Below are 20,898 nucleotides of genomic sequence, written 5' to 3' on the forward strand. Positions count from 1 at the left end.
TAAGCTTTCCACATCTTGCCACTGGGATTTTTGACCATTCCTCAAGGCAAACCTGCTCCAGCTCGTACAAGTTAGATGGTTTCCTCTGGTGAACAGCAATCTTCAATTCTGACCACAGATTCTCAATTGGATTAATGTCTGGGCTTTGACTAGGCCATGCCAAATCATTTACATGTTTCCTCTTAAACCACTCAAGTGTTGATTAAGCAGTATGCTTTGGGTCATTGTTTTGTTGAAAGGTGAACCTCCGTCCCAGACTCAAATCACTGACAGACTGAAAATAGGTTTTGCGCAAGAATATTCCTGTATTTCGCACCATCCATCTTCCCGTCGACTTGGACCATTTTCCCTGACCCTGCTGCTGAAAAACATCCCCATAGCATGATGCTGCAACCACCATGTTTCACTGTGAGGATGGTGTTCTTGAGGTGCTGTGCTGGTTTGGAGCCAGAAATAGCGATTACCTTGGTGGCCAAATAGTTAAATTTTGGTCTCATCTGACCACAGCACCTTCCTCCATACATTTGGGAAGTCTCCCACATGTCTTTTGGCAAACTCAAAACGAGCCTTACAATTTTTGTATGTAAGTAAAGGCTTTTTTTTCTGCTCACTCTTCCATAAAGGCTACCTCTATGGAGTGTACAGCTTATTGTGCTTGTATGGACAGATACTCCAGTCTCTGCTTGGGAACTCTGCAGCTTGTTCACAGTTACCTTTGGTCTCTGTGCTGCCTCTTGGATTAATGCCCACCTTGCCCCGGCTGAGCATTTTGGTGGGCAGCCCTTTGTTGTGGTACCATATGCTTTCCATTTGATGATAATGTATTTGATGGTGCTCCAGGGGATCATCAGAAATTGTCTTTATCTTGTTGTTTGGTTAGTGGTGCCTCTTGCTTAATGGTGCTGCAGCCTCTGTGGCCTTTCAGAAAAGGTGTGTATATACTGACAGACCATGTGACACTTAGATTGCACAGGTGGAGTTCCTGTCACTAAGCATGTGCCTTATGAAGGCAACAGCTTACACCAGAAATTTTTAGGGGCTTCATTGCAAAAGGGGTGAATACATATGCACATGCCAATTTTAAATTTTTAGTTACTTGATCCCATAAATTAAATGCCTATATTTTACTAATTTCACTTCACCAACTTAGACTATTTAGTGCTGATGCATCACACACAAATCATATTACAAAACTATTTAGACACAGGTTGTAATGTAACAAAATAGGTAAAAAGCCATGGGGGTGAATACTTTGGCAAGCCACTGTACTTTTAATATGCCACAAATGTCACAGAAGGCAGTTCAGTATTGATCCCTTGATCTAGTGAGACAGCAATTATATGTCAGTGAAGTCCTATGACACATATCAAATTGACTGACAATGATATCACGCCAAAGGCTTCACAGAACACATTAACCCCTTCACGCCATGGTCATTTTCCATATTTTCTTCCCCTTCTTCCAAGAGCCATAACTTTTTTATTTTTCCTGTAAATATAGCCATATAACCATATGAGGGCTTTTTTTTTGCGGGACGAGTTGTACTTCTGAACGACAGCTTTCATTTTACCATACAGTATACTGGAAAACGGGGGAAAAAAATTCTAAGTGCGGTGAAATTGCAAAAAAACTGCAATTCCACAATTCTTTTTTCGTTTTTTTATTTACCATGTTCACTATATGGTAAAACTGACCTGGCAATATGATTTTCCAGGTGAGTACGAGTACGCACATACCAAAAAAGTATAGTTTACTTTTTAGTTAATGGTGAAAAAAAATCCCAAATTTCTATGAAAAAAAGTTTTTGTGTTTGTCATCATTTTCCGAGACTTATAGTCTTTTCATTTTTCGGGATCTGGGGCTAGGTGATCGCTTATTTTTTTGTACCCTAAGCTGACATTTTTATTGATACCATTTTGGGATAGCTATGATGATTTGATTGCCTCTTACTGCATTTTTTTGTCACAAAAAAAAATAATTCTGGAGTTTCGATTTTATTCCTCGTTACGCCGATTACCAATCAGATTAATTTACTTTATATTTTCATAGACTGGACATTTCTGAAAGCAGCGATACCAAATGTGTATTTTTTCTATTGTTTTATTTTCAACTGAGCGGTCTGTGCAGTGACTGACAGCTCAGTTGTCGAATCTGGTGCAGGGGTGTGCTGAGCAGTCTGTGCAGTGACTGACATCTCATTGGTCCAGTCTGGTGCAGGGGCCTGCTGAGCAGTCTGTGTTTTCATTGATAGCTCGGCCATCCAATCTGAGACCGGGAGGTGCTGAGCTCTCGTCAGGTGCTCTGGTTTTTCATAACTGCTCAGCTATTTAACTGAGCTGGCAGTCCCAGATAGCTGTCAGCCATAGCTTCAGCAATGTGTGGTTTGTTACTCTGTACCTTGTATTTTGCTTATAGATCTATCGCTACCTGACCTTGTACCTCGTTCTGACCATCCGTTTGTTTAGCCCCTTTGCTCTGATCTGCTATCGTCCTGGTATTTTGACCTTTGCCATTACCTGACTACACTTTTGCCTCTTCCCTCTGCTTATGACATACCCTCCTGGCTACTGACCTCGGACTCCTCAACTATCCCGACTCACGGCTTGTCCGTGAAAAGTGACTCAGCATCACAGGTGATTTGAACTTGTGTTTTTTTTATTTTTTTCATATTTTTAAAAAAGGAATTAAACTTAAAACGTATTAAAACTTATTAAAGCTGATTAAATCAGCTGTCATGTGAGGGGAAAGATGCGGGCTCAGCGCCAGAGCCTGCATCAAAGTCAGGGACACGACATATGACGTAAATATACGTCATGTTGTGAAGGGGTTAAAGGGAATTTGTCAGCAGGCTTTAGCTATGTAATCTGAGGACTGCATGAGGTGGGCTTTAAAACACATAATTCACACACAAAAAAAAAATCTTTAAATCTTCTTCTTCAGCGAGTGTGAACAAGCTGAGTGTGACCGGAGCGTAAGTGCAAACGGAAGTAAGTGTGTGACTTGTGATTCAGTGACTTTGGATTCAGGGAGTTGAGGAAGGGAGGAATTTGGACTGAATTGTTGTCTGTATTTTATTAATTCTTTACATTTCTTTTTACTTAACATTTCTGTCTAGTGCAATCCCCATTAGGAAATGAGCTCCATTATTGACAATGCTATCCAGTGTACATCTTGCCACATGTATGCAATCCTTGAACAGCCGGTCGTGGGTGCATACTGCTGTGAGAGATGTGTACACGTTGCGCGTTTGGAAGCCCAGGTACTGGATCTAAATGAGCAGCTGGCAACACTGAGATCCATATACAATATGGAAAGGAGTCTGCTGCTCACTGAGCAGCTGCTCACTGGGGTACATGTGTGGGAGGGTGGTAGTAGGAAGCTGCAGGACAGTGAAGCAACTAGCTGGGTGAGAGAAGGGGGGGTAGAGGGAAGAGTGCCAGGGAGGCTAGTCCTGATCTGGCACACCTCAATAAGTTTGCAAAGTTGGCAGATGAGGGGAGTGTCAGTACAGGGGGGTAGCAATGCTGCAGCAAGGCATGTCCTCTGAAAGCCAGAGGAGTGTCAGGGGGAAATAGGAGAGCAGGGCAGGCTAGGCAGGTGCTGGTAGTGGGGGACTCAATTATTAGGGGAATAGATAGGGCAATCTGTCACAAAGACAAGGATCGTCGAACAGTGTGCTGCCTACCTGGCACTCGAGTCCGGCACATCGCTGATCTGGTTGACAGATTACTGGGAGGGGCTCGTGAGGACCCAGCGGTCATGGTGCACATTGGCACAAATGACAAAGTTAGAGATAGGTCGAAGGTCCTTAAAGATGATTTCAGGGAATTAGGCTGCAAGCTTAAAGCAAGGACCTCCAAGGTGGTATTCTCTGAAATACTGCCTGTACCACGTGCCACGCCAGAGAGGCAACGGGAGATTAGGGAGATAAATAAGTGGCTCAGGAATTGGTGTAGGATCGAGGGGTTTGGGTTCCTGGAGAACTGGGCCAACTTCTCAGTTGGCTACAGGTTCTACGCTAGGGACGGGCTGCACCTCAATGGGGAGGGTCCAGCTGTGCTGGAGGAGAAAATGGCTAGAAGGTTGGAGGAGTGTTTAAACTAGGGATTGGGGGAAGGGTATTCATTTTATAGGTGGGGAAGATAGTGCAGATAGTGACCTTGGCACAAATAAAAAAATTGGGGGTGGGTTAGAACAGTCAATATAGTAAGAAGGAATAGAGGTACAGAGAGATACATAAAATGCATGTACACTAACACCAGAAGCCTCACCAACAAAATGGAGGAATTAGAAATAGTTTTGTTGGAAAATAATTATGACATGGTGGGGATATCTGAGACATGGCTGGACGAGAGCCGTGACTGGGCAGTTAATTTACAGGGCTATAGTCTGTTCAGAAATGACCGTACAAACAAGCGAGGGGGGGGGGTGTGTGTTTATATGTAAAATCATCCTTAAAACCCATCTTGCGTGAGAATATATGTGAATCTAATGAAAATGTAGAGTCCCTGTGGGTGGAGATAAGGGGAGGGGGAAAAAAATAATAAATTACTGATAGGGGTTTGTTATAAGTCTCCAAAAATAATGGAAGCAGCGGAGAATATCCTCATAAAGCAAATAGATGAAGCAGCGACTCAAGTAGAAGTCATTATTATGGGGGACTTCAACTACCCTGAAATTCATTGGGGAACAGAAACCTGTAGTTCCAGCAAAGGTAATAGGTTTTTGATAACTATGAGAGACAATTACCTTTCACAACTGGTTCAGGACCCAACAAGAAGGGGGGCACTGCTAGACCTAATATTAACCAACAGGCCAGACCGCATATCAAATATACGAGTTGGGGGTCACTTGGGTAATAGTGATCACAAAATAATACGTTTTCATGTATCCTTTAATAAGATGTGTAGTAGAGGGGTTACAAGGACACTAAACTTCAGGAAGGCAAATTACCAACGGTTGAGAGATGATCTTAGTGCAATAAACTGGGACGATATCCTGAGATATAAAACTACACAAAGCAAATGGGAGACATTTATTAGCATCCTGAATAGGACCTGTGCACAATATATACCCTATGGGAATAAACATGCTAGAAATAGGAGGAAACCACTATGGCTAAATAGAGCTGTAAGGGGCGCAATAAGTGACAAAAAGAAAGCATTTAGAGAACTAAAGCAAGTAGGTAGTGATAAGGCACTAAATAAATATATAAAATTAAATTAATTCTGTAAAAACCAAATCAAGGCAGCAAAGATTGAGACAGAGAGACTCAATGACAGAGAAAGTAAAAATAATCCCAAAATATTCTTTAACGACATAAATAGTAAGAAACTAAAAAATGATTGGCCCCCTTAACAATAGTATGGGTGAAATGGTGGATGAGGATGAGGAAAAAGCCAATATGCTAAATGATTTTTTTTCAACAGTATTTACACAAGAAAAATTCTCCATTAAATATCACTTGCTTAACCCAACAGGAAGTATGGCGGCGTCTAAAAATCACTAAAGTTGACAAATCCCAGGGCCCTGATGGGATACACCCGCGAGTACTGCAGGAATTAAGTAACGTCATAGATAGACCATTATTTTTAATCTTTAAAGATTCCATAATAGCAGGGTTGGTACCACAGGACTGGCGTATAGCAAATGTGGTGCCAATATTCAAAAAGGGGACAAAAACCAAACTTGGAAATTATAGGCCAGTAAGCTTGACCTCTACTGTGGGTAAAATCCTGGAGGGTTTCCTAAGAGATGCTATACTAGAGTATCTGAAGAGGAATAACCTCATTACCCAATATCAACATGGGTTTATGAGGGACCGTTCCTGTCAAACTAATCTGATCAGCTTTTATGAAGAGGTAAGGACTTTTCAAAAGCTTTTGATACGGTCCCACACAAAAGGTTGATACATAAAATGAGAACAATGGGGATAGGGGGAAATATATGTAAGTGGGTTAAGAACTGGCTCAGTGATATGAAACAAAGGGTGGTTATTAATGGAACACACTCAGACTGGGTCACAGTTAACAGTGGGGTACCACATGGGTCAGTATTGGGCCCACTTCTTTTTAACATATTTATTAATGACCTTGTAGGGGGCATACAGAGTAGTATTTCAATATTTGCAGATGACACTAGACTCTGCAGGGTAATCAATACAGAGGAGGACAATTTTATATTACAGGAGGATCTATGTAAACTAGACGCTTGGGCTGATAAATGGCAAATGAGCTTTAATGGGGAGAAATGTAAGGTAATGCACTTGGGCAGAGGAAATAAAATGTATAATTATATGCTTAATTGTAAAACACTGGGTAAAACTGTCACTGAAAAAGACCTGGGTGTATTGGTGGACGACAAGCTCACGTTTGGTGGCCAGTGTCAGGCAGCTGCTGCAAAGGCAAATAAAATAATGGGATGCATTAAAAGAGGCATAGATGCTCATGAGGAGAACATAATTTTACCTTTATACAAGTCACTAGTGCGACCACACTTAGAATACTGTGTACAGTTCTGGTCTCCGATATATAAGAAAGACATAGCTGAACTAGAGTGGGTGCAGAGAAGAGCGACCAAGGTTATTAGAGGACTGGGGGGTCTGGAATACCAAGACAGGTTATTACACTTGGGGTTATTTAGTTTGGAAAAACGAAGGCTTAGGGGTGATCTTATTACTATGTACAAGTATATGAGGAGACAGTACAAAGACCTTTCTACTGATCTTTTTACTCTGGGGCCTGAGACGGGGACAAGAGGGCATCTTCTACGTCTGGAGGAAAGAAGGTTTAATCATAATCACAGACACGGATTCTTTACTGTAAGAGCAGTGAGACTATGGAACTCTCTGCCGCATGATGCTGTAATGAGTGATTCACTACTAAAATTTAAGAAGGGCATGGATGCCTTTCTTGAAAAGTACAATATTACAGGTTATATATACTAGATTTCTTGATAGGGTGTTGATCCAGGGAACTAGTCTGATTGTCGTATGGAGTCAGGAAGGAATTTTTTTCCGCAATGTGGAGTTTAGTGTTTACCACATGGGTTTTTTTGCCTTCATCTGGATCAACATGTTAGGATATGGGTTGAACTAGATGGACTTAGTCTTCCTTCAACCTTAAAAACTATGTTACTATGTTACTGATGTGTGACTTATCAGGCTATGTGCTGTTGTTTACTTATAATGAAGGTTTTATCACCTGGTGATTATCACTGCCCAGACTACAGCAGCGCCTGAGACCAAGTCAGAGTCCACCCCCTCCTGTGATAAACAGCTCACTAACAATAGACTATGGACCTCCAGCCCATTCGTTGTCTATGGGACTGTTCAAAAAAGCGGAGCTCTGTACTCCATATGTATGTAGGGAGAGACCTGTCAATCAGGGAGATGTTGGCAGGACCAAGAACAGGGAAAAGCCACTTGGGACCAACTTTTGACTAGTCCTGCAAGACACATACATATTGCAGCACTTAAGAGTAAAATATAAGAGGCTGCAGTCACACAGCCAGCGTTTGATTCATGCTGCCTTTGTTAAGGCAGCATGCGTCTGATGACATGTGTATATGTAAATATGCAACTGAGGCTAGGTTTCCACTATTTTTTCATACATAACAAGGTATTTAACAAAAAGTGGACACAACTGTATGTCAATCATATGCTGTCTTTTAATTGTTTTTTTTCTACAATGAGAACAGATCTATTTTTCCTAAGACAAAAGCAAAAGTAGATTGTTCAGCATAACATCATTGCATTTGGATATGGCCTTCACTAAATTCTTTCAATATATAAAAGAGATGGAGTAAAAGGGGTCTAACTATGATAATGTAGTGTGTCATTTGGTTTTGTCAACAAGCTGTTTCATGAGTTCTGAAGTGTCTTTGAACTGACTTTGTTTCTGTTCCCATATCTGTTTAGTACGTTTGGTTCTGGTACCCTATCTATGTACAGAGTGTCAGTTAAGGCCCCGTCACACTTAGCGATGCTGCAACGATCCCGACAACGATACGACCTGTCAGGGATCGTTGCTGCGTCGCTATGTGGTCGCTGGTGAGCTGTCAAACAGGCAGGCTCACCAACGATCAGGGGAGCAGAGACATCGTGGAAAGAATCTTTCCACGATGTCCTTCCTGGTTACCAGCCTGCTGAAGCAGGAGCAGGCTGGTAACCATGATAAACATCGGGTCACTAGGGGCACACGCGCACCTAGTAACCCGTTGTTTATCATGGTTACGAGCCAACTAAAGTGAGCAGTAACCTCCCGCTCACTGTAGCAGAGTGGTAACTATGATAAACAACGGGTTACTAGGCGCGCGTGTGCCCCTAGTAACCCGATGCTTACCATGGTTACCAGCCTGTTCGCTGCTCCCGCTGGTCACACACAGCGATGTGTGCTGACCAGCGGGCGGGCAACGACCAAAAAATGGTCCAGGACACTTTGCGGCGATCAGCGACCTCACAGCAGGGGCCTGATCGCTGCAAAGTGTCACACATAGCGACATCGCTGGTGAGGTCGCTGTTGTGTCACCAAAACCGTGACACAGCAGCGATCTCGCTATGTGAGACGGGGGCTTTACTTTGTGAGGATGCATTGAGTCCCCGCTATGGTGCATTTGTTTAAAATTAACATTATATATACAATGAGGTACATTTATTATTGCGATTCTGCAAAAAATGTTGAAAGTTATGGCAAATGCCATTTGTATGGCAGAAATTTTGCAATATGCAACTTTTTAAACTTTCTTACTAACCAAAGAAGTTCCAGTGAGACCCTCTAGCAAATCCAGCAATTTTCTTCCATCTTTAAGATCTATGAACAGGTCCTTGATCGGTACTTTTCCACTCTGTGTGGGATAAAAGAAAGAAAAATTGCAGATATTAATCCATTGTAAGATTTGTTTTAGTGGATACATTTACAGTACATAAACCTAATTTAGCATTCCCTACTCGACTAGTGTGTGTGTGTATATATATATATATATTAATATATATATATATTAATATATATGTAATATAATTTAATATATATAACTACATACTGATGTATGGGAGCAGGGAGCGGCTCTATGCTATACTGGTAAGCAGGTGGCACAGCATCGTTCTCCCTCAACCCCCATCCCCTGGCTGGTGAGTCCAGGCCACTACAGTATAAACAATTAGGTGTCAAGTCCACCTTTATGGACCAATATTTATATTTACTGTAGCAAAGCCAGGTAGGCTATAATTAAATCTTAGCTTTACACATTCTGATTAGATCACATGGCAAGCCCTGCATACAACTAGGCTAGCTCTTCGCCTTAGTCAGTCAGCTCAGGGAAGCTGACCAAACTGGATGTGTCTTGGGCTCTAAGAATCCCCACCGATCATCAGAACAGGGAACTTCTGTCCCCCAATTGAATGGAGTGGTCGTGGCACATGTAAGCTGCTGCTCCCTTTATTCTCTATGAGACTGCTGGAGTCTGTGGCGGTCTGTGAAGGTCTCTGAAGTCAAACCATTACTAAACTGAGGATAGGTAAAAATATTATTTTTTCCTGAAATACCACTATGTTATCTTTTGTTGTCCAACTGCATCTAAAATAAAAACTAAAGTGACTTTGCAATAGGTCTCAATTAAAAAAAATTCTACCATTTTGTCTACAACTCCAAAGCAGAATTACTGTATGTATCTTCATGGTAACACACTGAACAAACGGCGCAGTCTAATCCCAGCTGTAATCTATAAAGATTATTTGCACAGTTGTTTCTTATTTTCTTTAAGATTCATTGTGGTAAATCTAAATATTGAAATAAAAAGAGATAGCTCTAAGAGGGTTGACTTTTATCATCCCACAGCTCCATAATAGAGAAAAAAAAGGAAAAGAAAAACTACGGTATGCGGCACATTCCTTACTCCTTTCCTTTACCAGTTGTTTTTTTTAACATGAAAAGTGTATCAAAACTATCCACTGTTTCCATGCAGAAAACTATTTCAAGACTTTCAAACCGTTTATAATCCCTGGCTGGAAAGTCTACACTGCAGTACCCAGGAACTAGAAACAAAATCAAGTGATCTTACATTACCGTATATTTTACTAGGCTCATTTTAATCGCTGGGAGCCTTTTATATGCAACTCAAAGCAATGAAAGAAAAAAATGCAATGTGTTTATTGATAGTTTGCGTAAAACATTTTGGTAAGATACTCATAGCCTTTCATCTGTCATAGATGCTTTCTAATTCTAAAAACCAATACCATGCCCCATACTGATTTTAAGGCATTAATCTGTATAAGAAGGCGCAGCAGATTATGCTTTTCTATAGGAAAAAAAGTATATTGACACATATTGGCCTCATATATGCCAAAAGTACCATCTCTTGGCATACACTGTGGGCATGGGGCCCAATGGATAAGTATGGCATGTTCTATTCATTTTGGTTTCCCAAACAACCTCTCATGTCATTTAGAAGATAATAGTCTTCAGGCTGTAGCTTTGGTCCTATTGTGCCTTGAATTACAGAGTGGGCAGAATAAATGTACAACAATAAACTACACTACAGAAAATCTAGGTAATTTCTGTGCCTCTTTACACAACCACCCAACCGTCCCGCATCCAGGGGGAATTTGGAGAGCTGTCCCGGTAGATCGGGGGTATGTTCCACTTCAGCTGCATCTGTGTAGTCAGAATACAGATACGGCTGAATATACAGGTGGAGCAGGGAGCCAACAAGTCTTTCCTCCACCGTTCAGTCTATGTAAAGACTGAAGTCGTGCCAGTACTTATTACTCATGTGATAGACTGAGCCCTCATGGGCAGGGTCCTCTCTCCTCCTGTACCAGTCGGTGACTTGTATTGTTCAAGATTATTGTACTTGTGTTCTATTATGTGTACCCCTTTCACATGTAAAGCACCATGGAATAAATGACACTATAATAACAAATTATAATAATAATATTCACATGTCACATGACTAAGCAGCATAGAAAAGGAGCAGGACACAGGCAAGGTGTGTGTTTTCATATAATAGAGCTGGGTGCGTTGATATTACAAAGCTGAGCGTGTGTGTTAATGTTGCAGAGCTGTGTGTGCTAATAGTGCACATCTTTGATGTTGCAGAGTTGTGTGTGTTGATGTAGCAGAGCTATGTGTGGGGGACATCGTAATGTGTGTGTGGGGGGTGTCTATAGGTGGGGTCTTGCTGAAATATCAACCCTCTTGCTGAAATGTCCACCCTTATTTCATCTTTATCATCCTGTTAGATTGCAGCAGATTTTTATCAAGAATATCTCGATACATTTGTTCATTCATCTTTCCTTCACGTACATGAAGTTTGCCAGTACCGTATGCTGAAAAACAGCCCCCACCATGATGTTCCCACCTCCAAACATTACTGTTGGTATGGTGTTTTTGGGGTGACATGCAGTGCCTTTTGGCCTCCACACACGGCATGTATTACATCATCCAAAAAGTTCAATTTTGGTCTCATTTGACCAGACTATTCTCTCAGTATTTCACAGGTTTGTCTAAATGTTGTTGAGCAAACTTTAAATGTGCTTGAACATGCTTTTTCTTTCCAGCAATGGAGTCTTGCGTGGTGATCATGCATACAGGCCATGGAGGTTGAGTGCATTACTGTTCGTTTTCTTTGAAACAATTGTACCTGCTGTTTCCAGGTTTTTCTGTAGCTCTCCACGAGTGGTCCATGGCTCTTGGACAACTCGTGATAATTATTTTCACTCCTCTGTCTGAAATCTTGCGGTGAGCACCTGGTCATGGCCGATGTATGGTGAAATCCACTTCCCGATTATGGCCAGAAATAATGCTCACTGGGACCTTCAGTAGTTTAGAAATTCTTCTGTAACCAATCAGGAGATGTTTCTTGTGTGGCACCTTGGTAATGAGACATCAGTTGAACCAGCTGATATTATTTTTCACCAAGTGGCAGGATTGCTTTCTAATTACTGATAGATTTCAGCTGGTGTCATGACTTTCCATGGCTTTTTGCACCTCTTTTTTCATGTGTTCAATATTTTTTTCCTGCGTAACTTCTCATTATTACACTTAATTTATGTACATCTATGTTTTGATTTCTTTGCCTGTGTGGATTGTATGGGTTGTTACCGACATCTGGTTAGATTTTCATGTAAATAGCACCTTTAGAAATATATTTACTTAGAAAATTGTGTGACGTGTTCAATACTTATTTCCCCCGCTTTATGAAGACATAATACTGACACACTTCCACTATAGCTATAAATGATGAAATACCTATAATTAGATTATGTTAGGCATGAAAGTTCAGGTAGCTGCGGTCACCTTTCTGCATACATTTGCATGAAATGACCGGTATTTTAGGCTTGGTGACATTTTCTAAAGCACTTCAGACCTTGTCTTAGACCTGCCTTGTTTTTAAGGAATTTGTATTCTTAGTAAGAGATTAATAGAACTATTTAGGTCTTAGGTAATTTAAGGACAAACCTCATTCAACCTACTAATTTATGGTTTTTAAGTCCTGCTCACTAATTTCCTTTTGGCTAGTCTCATCAAGGGAAGTGGACCCAACATTATGGTAGAAGGAGAGTCATGGCTGCCTTTTTAAAACCAATAATAGTATACTAATAGTTCCATAAATGCTGACAAGGGTTTCTATTTTTATATCTTTTTTTAAGGGAATTGCTCAATAGGAAGCCTTCTTAATCTTAAATAGGTGAAAAAAATAAATAAAATTGCACAAAATGCTATAAATATAAACTTCTCAAAATTACTATTTTCTTGAGTCTTCACTTTTTCCTTACTGCCACTGTTTAGCTGTCCAACAAATCTCTATCTATTAATACACCTATGTAATACTGTACTATCAATAAAAACATCAATAGGTACAACAGGATTGAGTGCACCAACCATCAGTTAAAGAGGTTGTGCACTACTTTAGCATTAGGTCATCAATGTCTCATTGGTCGGTGTCCGACACCCAGCACCCCCGCCGATCAGCTGTTATCAGTGTCGGCTGACTGCAGGAAGTACTCACTTGCGGAGCTGACCGTCTTCTGATAGTGGCCGAGGCTTAGTACAACATATCGAATCAAATAAATAGGTGGCGGGTGTGCAGCGGCCACTATCAGAAGATGGCCAGTTCCGCAAGTGAGTACTTCAGGCCAGCAACCACCGCAGACACCGATGACAGCTGATCGGCAGGGGTGCTGGGTGTCGGACCCTGACCGATCAGACCTTGATGATCTATCCCAAGGATTGGTCATCAATGCTAAAGTAGTGAACAACCTCTTTAAGGCTCACTATAAGGTCTCAATTGCATAACCGTTTTGTTCATAGAACGCGTAAGTACCCATTATTTACTGATGGTAAAAACGGACAAACAGATGACACACTGATGGTAAAAACAGGACACACTGGTGACACATTGATGGTGAAAACGGACAAATAGATGACACACTGATGGTAAAAATGAACACACGATGACACACTGATGGTAAAAACAGACACATGGATGACACACTGCTGGTAAAAATGGACAAACGGATGACACATTGATGGTAAAAACGAACAAGGGGATGACACACTGATGGTAAAAGTGGACACAGTGATGGTAAAAACGAACACATGGATGACACACTGATGGTAAAAACGAACAAGGAGATGACACACTGATGGTAAAAGTGGACACAGTGATGGTAAAAAACGGACAAACAGATGACACACTGATGGTAAAAACGCACACACTGATGGTAAAAATGGACAAACGGATGACACACTGATGGTAAAAACGAACACACGAATGTCACCCTGATGGTAAAGATGGACAAACAGAAGACACACTGATGGTAAAAACGGACACACCGGTGACACACTGTTGGTAAAAAAGAACATAACGATTATACACTGATGACACACTGATCCAAAACACTGCTGACAGCATTTTTTTGCATACGTGAAAAACACGGATGTTTGAATGAGGCCTTATCATGTAATTATGGTCAACACATAACTACTGCAGCCTTTGAATGGCCGACAGTCATATGAGACGTCTTGTGAAAGTGTAAACCAGCGTGTATGGGGACCAGAAAAGCGTTAGCACTGAAATCAAATACAACTCTTAAAAGCTATAACCCACAATTTATTATTTTCCATTTTTAGCCATTTTCTTCCTTAAAAACTACATTCAACACAATTGTGAAAATACTTCTTTTACAATATAAAAATTGAATATATTCAAGTTCCAGAGGAATGCAGAGTAAGTAAGACCCTCAGGCTGATGGGAATCTACAACATGTAGACATTGTGCATATAAAAGAAAAAGAAGAAAAGGGAAATGATAAACCAAAGAACAATAGCAAGGTCAAGCAGAGTCTACATATTGTTTTCTTCCGCCACACTCCACTTCAAGGTAAAAACTGTGTTTAGTAAAATGATAAAGGATCTGGTCCTGATTATATGGTAATGGAGCCTTAAGAGAAGAAACACTTGCAGATCATAGTCATGGCGTCTACACTCTCATCCACTGAAGCAATGCTGTAATCCATGAGTGAAACCTAATTGACAGGAACGAGGTCTTACAGTATTTCAAAACGTGACCCATACTTTTTACAGTTGCCTTTATGAACCATCAACTATGAGCCCATATAGTATGACAATTGTCTTAAAGGGGTGTTCCCCGTCTCATATATCTTTATAGAAAAGAAGCAAGAGGCTAAACTACAAGATGACATGATTAGTTTAAGATGTGATCCCAAGGCTGGATGTGATTTCCTAAATCAGTTTACATCTAGCTCTGGGGACAGTCTTTTTTGGCAGAGAACACTTCTAAATAATTATTTCAAGCACAGGGTTTCTAGCTTTTATTTTTCCGCAATCTGAATCTCTGTATACAGTAAGCAGTTTTTGCTATACCAAAGGTCTATAGCCGCTTTTATTCTGCGGACCTTTTGGAGGCAGCATTGTTAGATTGTTATGCTTCAATAGGCCCTTAATAACATGTTAATAAGAACGATACGTTCCTACTATAATCTACTTTACATATAGAATACCATCATCTTCTTCTTGATTTTCGGATGTACTTTTGGCACTCTATTGTTGGGCCATGGGCACTGCAAACGATGCACTGGCCAAAATAATTGCATACCTATGGTTTGCACAAAAAATATTGTCCGACAATCAGGAAGAACAGTGGAAAATATGAGTTTTGACGGCCAGTTATCTGTAGTTTATGCCCTGCTGACAGCTAAAGCTAGATGATGACATGGTATCATTACATGGTCTTCATCATGTCCATAGCTTTCAATATGGCTCTTTAGTCATAATGGGTCAAACTCCGCAACTTCAGTCAGCAGAACGTGGAGGCAATCAATCAGAAATCAACCCGTGTTCTCTGCAGTATTTATGTTCGTTTGAGGAACAAGCAGAAAAAAAAAACACACTGAAACATTGTGGATAAGTTTATCTCTTGTTTCATTTTACGATTCATTTCTAGGTTTAGTGTTTATTTGAAGTTGTTCAGGTTTGGGATGAAAGTCTGTAGTCACTCTATATGACTGCAGACTTCTGAATACTTACAGTGTGCGCACCGCACACTGTCATGATTCTCTGGTGCCAGCAGTGAGAGTGGGCAGTCATGTGACCGCAAATATATGATATGCATACTTCTGGCCACATTTCGACTAGACGTGTGCAGCCTCACTCAACACAAGTGAACGGAGCAAGGCTGAGCACATCTAGTAGGCACGTGTCCACATGTATGCAAATCGTATACTTGTGCTCACATGACTGCACGCTCTCGCCACTGGCACAGGATAATCCTGACACCGTGCGGTGCGCGTTGTGAGGATTTAAAAGTCTGCAGTCACATAGAGTGACTGTAGATTTTCATTCTAAACCTGGACAACCCCTTTAATGCCTTTGCATTGTATGCCAATAACTAAACTCACTAATTTCTGTTTAATATTCTAACATTTCTTAATACTTCACTCTTACTCAAGGATCACACTGGGTTTGCTCTCATAATTGAACTACTAAACATATGCATCATCTCAGCAGGGTTTCTCATAGCCTCAGTAATTACAATGCTATGTATAGTGTACTTTTAAAGTGCATTAACAAAAGTGACTATGATATAAAATATAGATGACTAGCACTTTGCAGTTTACAGGCTGTGTCTTCTCTACTCGTATGGATGACAGTGTAGAGAGAATTTAGACGCAGGACCACTTACAGGCTGTCTCCGATCCAGCTGGCTCTTGTCCAAGAATAAATACAGGATGTTTTGAAACATTTATATGGTTCTGGCTATCGAACAAAAAGATTTCTCTACCAGTGTTCAGAGGAAAAAAGGAAATCATGGGATTACTCTGAAGGCATTCTATCCGATACCCAATTCTTTTATTACAGGTGCATCTCACTAAATTAGATTATCATCAAAAAGTTATTTTCTTTCAGGTCTTCAATACAAAAAGTGAAACTCATATTATATAGAGTCACTACAAACAGAGTGATCTATTTCAAGTGTTTATTTCTGTTAATGTTGATGATTATGGCTTACAGCCAATGAAAACACAAAAGTCATTATCTCAGTAAATTAGAATACTTTATAACAACAGCTTGAAAAATGTTTTTACAATCTGAAATGTATGATCAGTAAATGCACTCAATACTTGGTCGGGGCTCCTTTTGCATCAATTACTGCATCAATGTGGCAATGTGGCATGGAGGGGATCAGCCTGTGGCACTGCTGAGGCCCAGGTTGCTTTGATAGCAGCTTTCAGCTCGTCTGCATTGTTGAGTCTGGTCTCTCATCTTTCTCTTGACAATACTCCATAGATTCTCTATGGAGTTAAGGGCAGGCGAGTTTGCTGGCCAATCAAGCACAGTGATACTGTTGTTTGTAAACCATGTATTGGTACTTTTGGCAGTGTGGACAGGTGCCAAGTCCTGCTGGAAAATGAAATTTTCATCTCCAAAAAGCTTGTCGGCAGAGGGAAGCATGAAGGGCTCTAAAATTTCCTGGTAGACGGCTGCGCTGACTTTGGCCTTGATAAAACACAGTGGACCTACACCAGAAGGTGACATGGCTCCCCAAACCATCACTGATTGTGCAAACTTCACACTAGACCTCAAGCAGCTTGGATTGTGTGCCTCCACTCTTCCTCCAGACTCTGGGACCTTGTGGAGTGTGTCAATGACTGCCTTCTGGACATCTGTCAAGTCAGCAGTCTTCCCCATGATTGTGGAGCTTACTGAAACAGACTAAGGGACCTTTTTAAATGCTTAGGAAACCTTTGAAGGTGTTTTTTTTAATTTACTGAGGTAATGAATTTTGTGCTTTCATTGGCTATAAGCCATAATCATCAACATTAACAGAAATGAACACTTGAAATAGATCACTCTGTTTGTAATGACTCTATATAATATATGAGTTTCACTTTTTGTATTCAAGAACGGAAATAAATTAACTTTTTGATGATATTCTAATTTAGTGAGATGAACCTGTATATGCACAAGGAAAATCATGAATGATCAGTTTTTGCTGCCTGGGTTGGGGTTCCTTCTACCCCTTGTACCTTGTCAATGATGCAGTAATCCAACGCTCTCCCCGCTGCCTCTTTCACTGTCACAAGCTGGAGGGTAGAACAACTAGGCTGCTATTGGATTTGCATTAGGGGAATTCTGGGGTTTGAAGCCTAATGCACTAATCATTGCTTGTGGGCAACTCGCACAAGGAGGAATGACCTTTCCCTAAGAAATCTGCATTATTGCCAATAGCACAGGACAGGCTGAATGGTGACAGGACAGGTTTTGAAACCAGAACAACGTATGACAAATGGAGATCACAAAACGTGCTGTTTTGGTAACAGGTCAGGTCTCCATTGTTTAGACACCATTGTGGTATCAAGTGTCAGAATATTTAGGAAAACAGCAAGAGAATTATAGGTTGACCCAAGAGGAAGAGTCAGACATTGCTAGGGCACCTTCATGTAATCACGGGTGGCCTCAGTACCCCCTTCCTCAGCCTGTGTGAATTCTCCCTTGGTCGAATCCTGGCTGTAACCTTCAGCAGTAAGATCATTTTCTTATTAAAGAGACTGACCAGCTAGCTGCTGCAAACTATTTGAGTCAGTACATGATGAATACCTGCTTTTCTTTTCCTCAGATCTTGCTGCTTAGCTGCCTTTTAGTTTAACACCATTACTGATCTGTGACTACTGTTAGCTGCAGGGTGTACAGAGAGTCTCAGGTAGTCTGTGACACACCCACTGTCTCATCATTGGTTTAGGCTGCAGCTCTTCCACTTCAGATTGGCTGCAGGGTATAAACAGAAGCTCCCCAGGAAGTGACCACATAAAGGACTGGTTTCCAGTACAGCAAGGCTAGAATACCGATAAAATACAGATGAAACCACCAGTAGGTAAAAGTCAACCACAACACATATACTGAGATAAAAGAGGTTTTAAAAAATGGGAACATGGAGGATCACTTTAAAGTTCTAGCTACATGGTGACTTAAATGTCACATTAGTCACACAAAAATCGAAGTAGCAATATAACTACCATTATGTGACTACATATGCAGCCTTGCAAATATCACTGGTATGTTTGGGTTGTTGTAAATGTCTAACGCAATGGAGGTTTCAAAACGCGTAGCCCAGCCTTATGGAGATTATTAGAATATTTATGACAACCCTCCGTGCAGACAGGATGACCCTCAAAAATCTATATATTATAGTTTTCCAAGCAATTAATGTTTAGGGATTTCCTTTTTGTTTTTTTTGCCACATGTAACAATGCTCTATAGTTAATCATCACCATACAGTGCCACGGTAAATACACTGTGAACTGGTCATCTGTCAGTACTGGCCTTTAATCACATCAAACAGTCTGTAAATGTCAAATGTCAAGGGTGTCCGGGATTTCGTCCAGGCACATAACCTATGCATTATTTCGGATAGACATATATGTATTTTTTCCATAAAATTTCTTCCCAACCAAGTAAAATAAATCATTCAATTATTCACGAATTAAATAAAAATGTTTGGACTGAGCCATGGAAAACTGTATACTGAAGCAATAGAAAAAGTTTAAAGCCGACTCTGCTGGGTGTGGGAGCAGAATACATCATGGCTCTGGCATTCTCAGGAAATTCCTGCAACAGCACAATGATTTTCAATCAACTGTTCCACGCATTTTATACACTCATATACACTTATTTGCACTGTTGTTTTCGCTGGCTAAAAATGAAGTTTTAGATCAAAATCTATCACCATACAAAGCATTAATGCAGAAATCAAGTAGTTGTTCAACACCCTTCTGTTTGCCTCGTAGATCATTCACAATTTTCCCTGATACTTCCAACCTCCCCCTCCTATCATACTGCAATAAACAGTGACCGATATCATATATACCTATAAAAAGACAAAGTAACATAAGACAATCCTAAACTACTTGTTGGTGCATTTCAAGGCTGGCAGAATGTATATCTAGACATACAGTATGCATCTTTATGCCCACACCGTTGCATATGAAGCAAGTAATCCAGGAATTGTGGAAAAAATGTTTTTTATTTTTGCAAATCTTCATTAAAAATTCTGCCTCATAGTTCCGTAAACACATGCAATAATGCCAACGCATTTTGAACTCAAAATGAATTCTTGTTCACAGAATTACTATGGACAGAACAGTGCACATGTTAAAATACTAAGGAACCAATCGCAGTTGTACTGATTAGAATTTACATGGAAAAAACACCACAGATTTGAGCATATAAGAAGAATTACACTATAATTAATGCACCAGCTAGGATCATTTTTCTGTCCAACTGATACACTGATGCCGCCACTGTGTGCCAGTCTTTGCACTGGTTACCCTTCTACTACAATATCCAATATAAACGTATCCCTCTTACCCACAAATCTCTCCACAGTTCTATACCACCCTATATATCTGCCTACCAACCTACCCGTCCTCTTCATTCCACTAATGGTCTAAGACTAACATCCTCTATTATCTGAATCTCACACTCCTGTCTCCAAGACTTTTCTTGTGCTGCGCCAGTTTTCTGGAATGCACTACCCCTAACAATCCAGTTAATTCCAAATACCCACAGTTTCAAGTGTGCCCTAAATACACATTTCTTTAGACAGGCCTGTCACCTCAGCTCACAAATCTAACTATCCCCTATTCTCTCTTCCACTCACTCGGTAGCACGCTGTACTTGTACTTGTACAGATACTGGCTGGTGACTGGTTCAGGCAGCATTATTTAAATGCCCTTATTTGTTATACTGATGGCTGGACCATACATGACAACCACTTTATTTTTACCTTTCGTGTCTGCCCTATTTCCTCGTAGATTGCAAGCTTACGAGCAGGGCCGTCACTCCTCTTGGTATACATTGAACTATGTGTAACCCTGTAATGTCTTTATTATCTGTATAAGTACCCTCTGAATTGTGAAATGCTGTGGATATGTTTTTGAGCCGTCGAGACCCAATGGGTAAGGAAGCAAAATACAAAATGGATCTGTTTTCCAGAAAGTTGGAGTGAACTTTGACAAGTTTGAGACAAATCTGAAAACAAAAGAGCATTGTATTGTATAAAAAGTAACATATAAAGCAAAGAAGCAATAAACTCCAGTCATCCTTGGAAAGACAGAATTGGTCTACTTCTAAGAGATCATACTCATTAGTATTTTGCTCGCAAGTGGAGAAAAACACTCTAACCACAGATAAACCAATGGCAGAAATATCTCACATTGTGACAAAGGGAAAGACGGTATCTCTATGATCCTCTCATTGCGCTAAAAGTATGAGTGTCAACTAGTGTTGAGCATTCCGATACTGAAATATCGGGTATCGGCCGATATTCGCGGTATCGGAATTCCGATACTTAATTCCGATACTTTTACAATATCGAATACCG

General features: G+C 40.5%; 1 protein-coding gene across 4 annotated transcripts in view; it reads right to left on the minus strand.

Moving 5' to 3' along the window:
- The window catches only part of UTRN (utrophin), a 768,906-nt gene that overhangs the window by 649,581 nt on the left and 98,427 nt on the right, over positions 1–20,898 (minus strand). For all 4 annotated transcript variants that reach the window (XM_073672652.1, XM_073672651.1, XM_073672650.1 and 1 more), the window contains one exon: positions 8,752–8,844. In XM_073672652.1, coding sequence (XP_073528753.1) covers positions 8,752–8,844 — 93 coding nt within the window. The remainder of the gene's footprint in view (positions 1–8,751; positions 8,845–20,898) is intronic.

The sequence above is a fragment of the Phyllobates terribilis genome, unplaced genomic scaffold (genome assembly GCF_046119375.1).
Source record: "Phyllobates terribilis strain yellow unplaced genomic scaffold, ASM4611937v1 Scaffold_3__8_contigs__length_932513732, whole genome shotgun sequence".
Taxonomy (NCBI): domain Eukaryota; kingdom Metazoa; phylum Chordata; class Amphibia; order Anura; family Dendrobatidae; genus Phyllobates; species Phyllobates terribilis.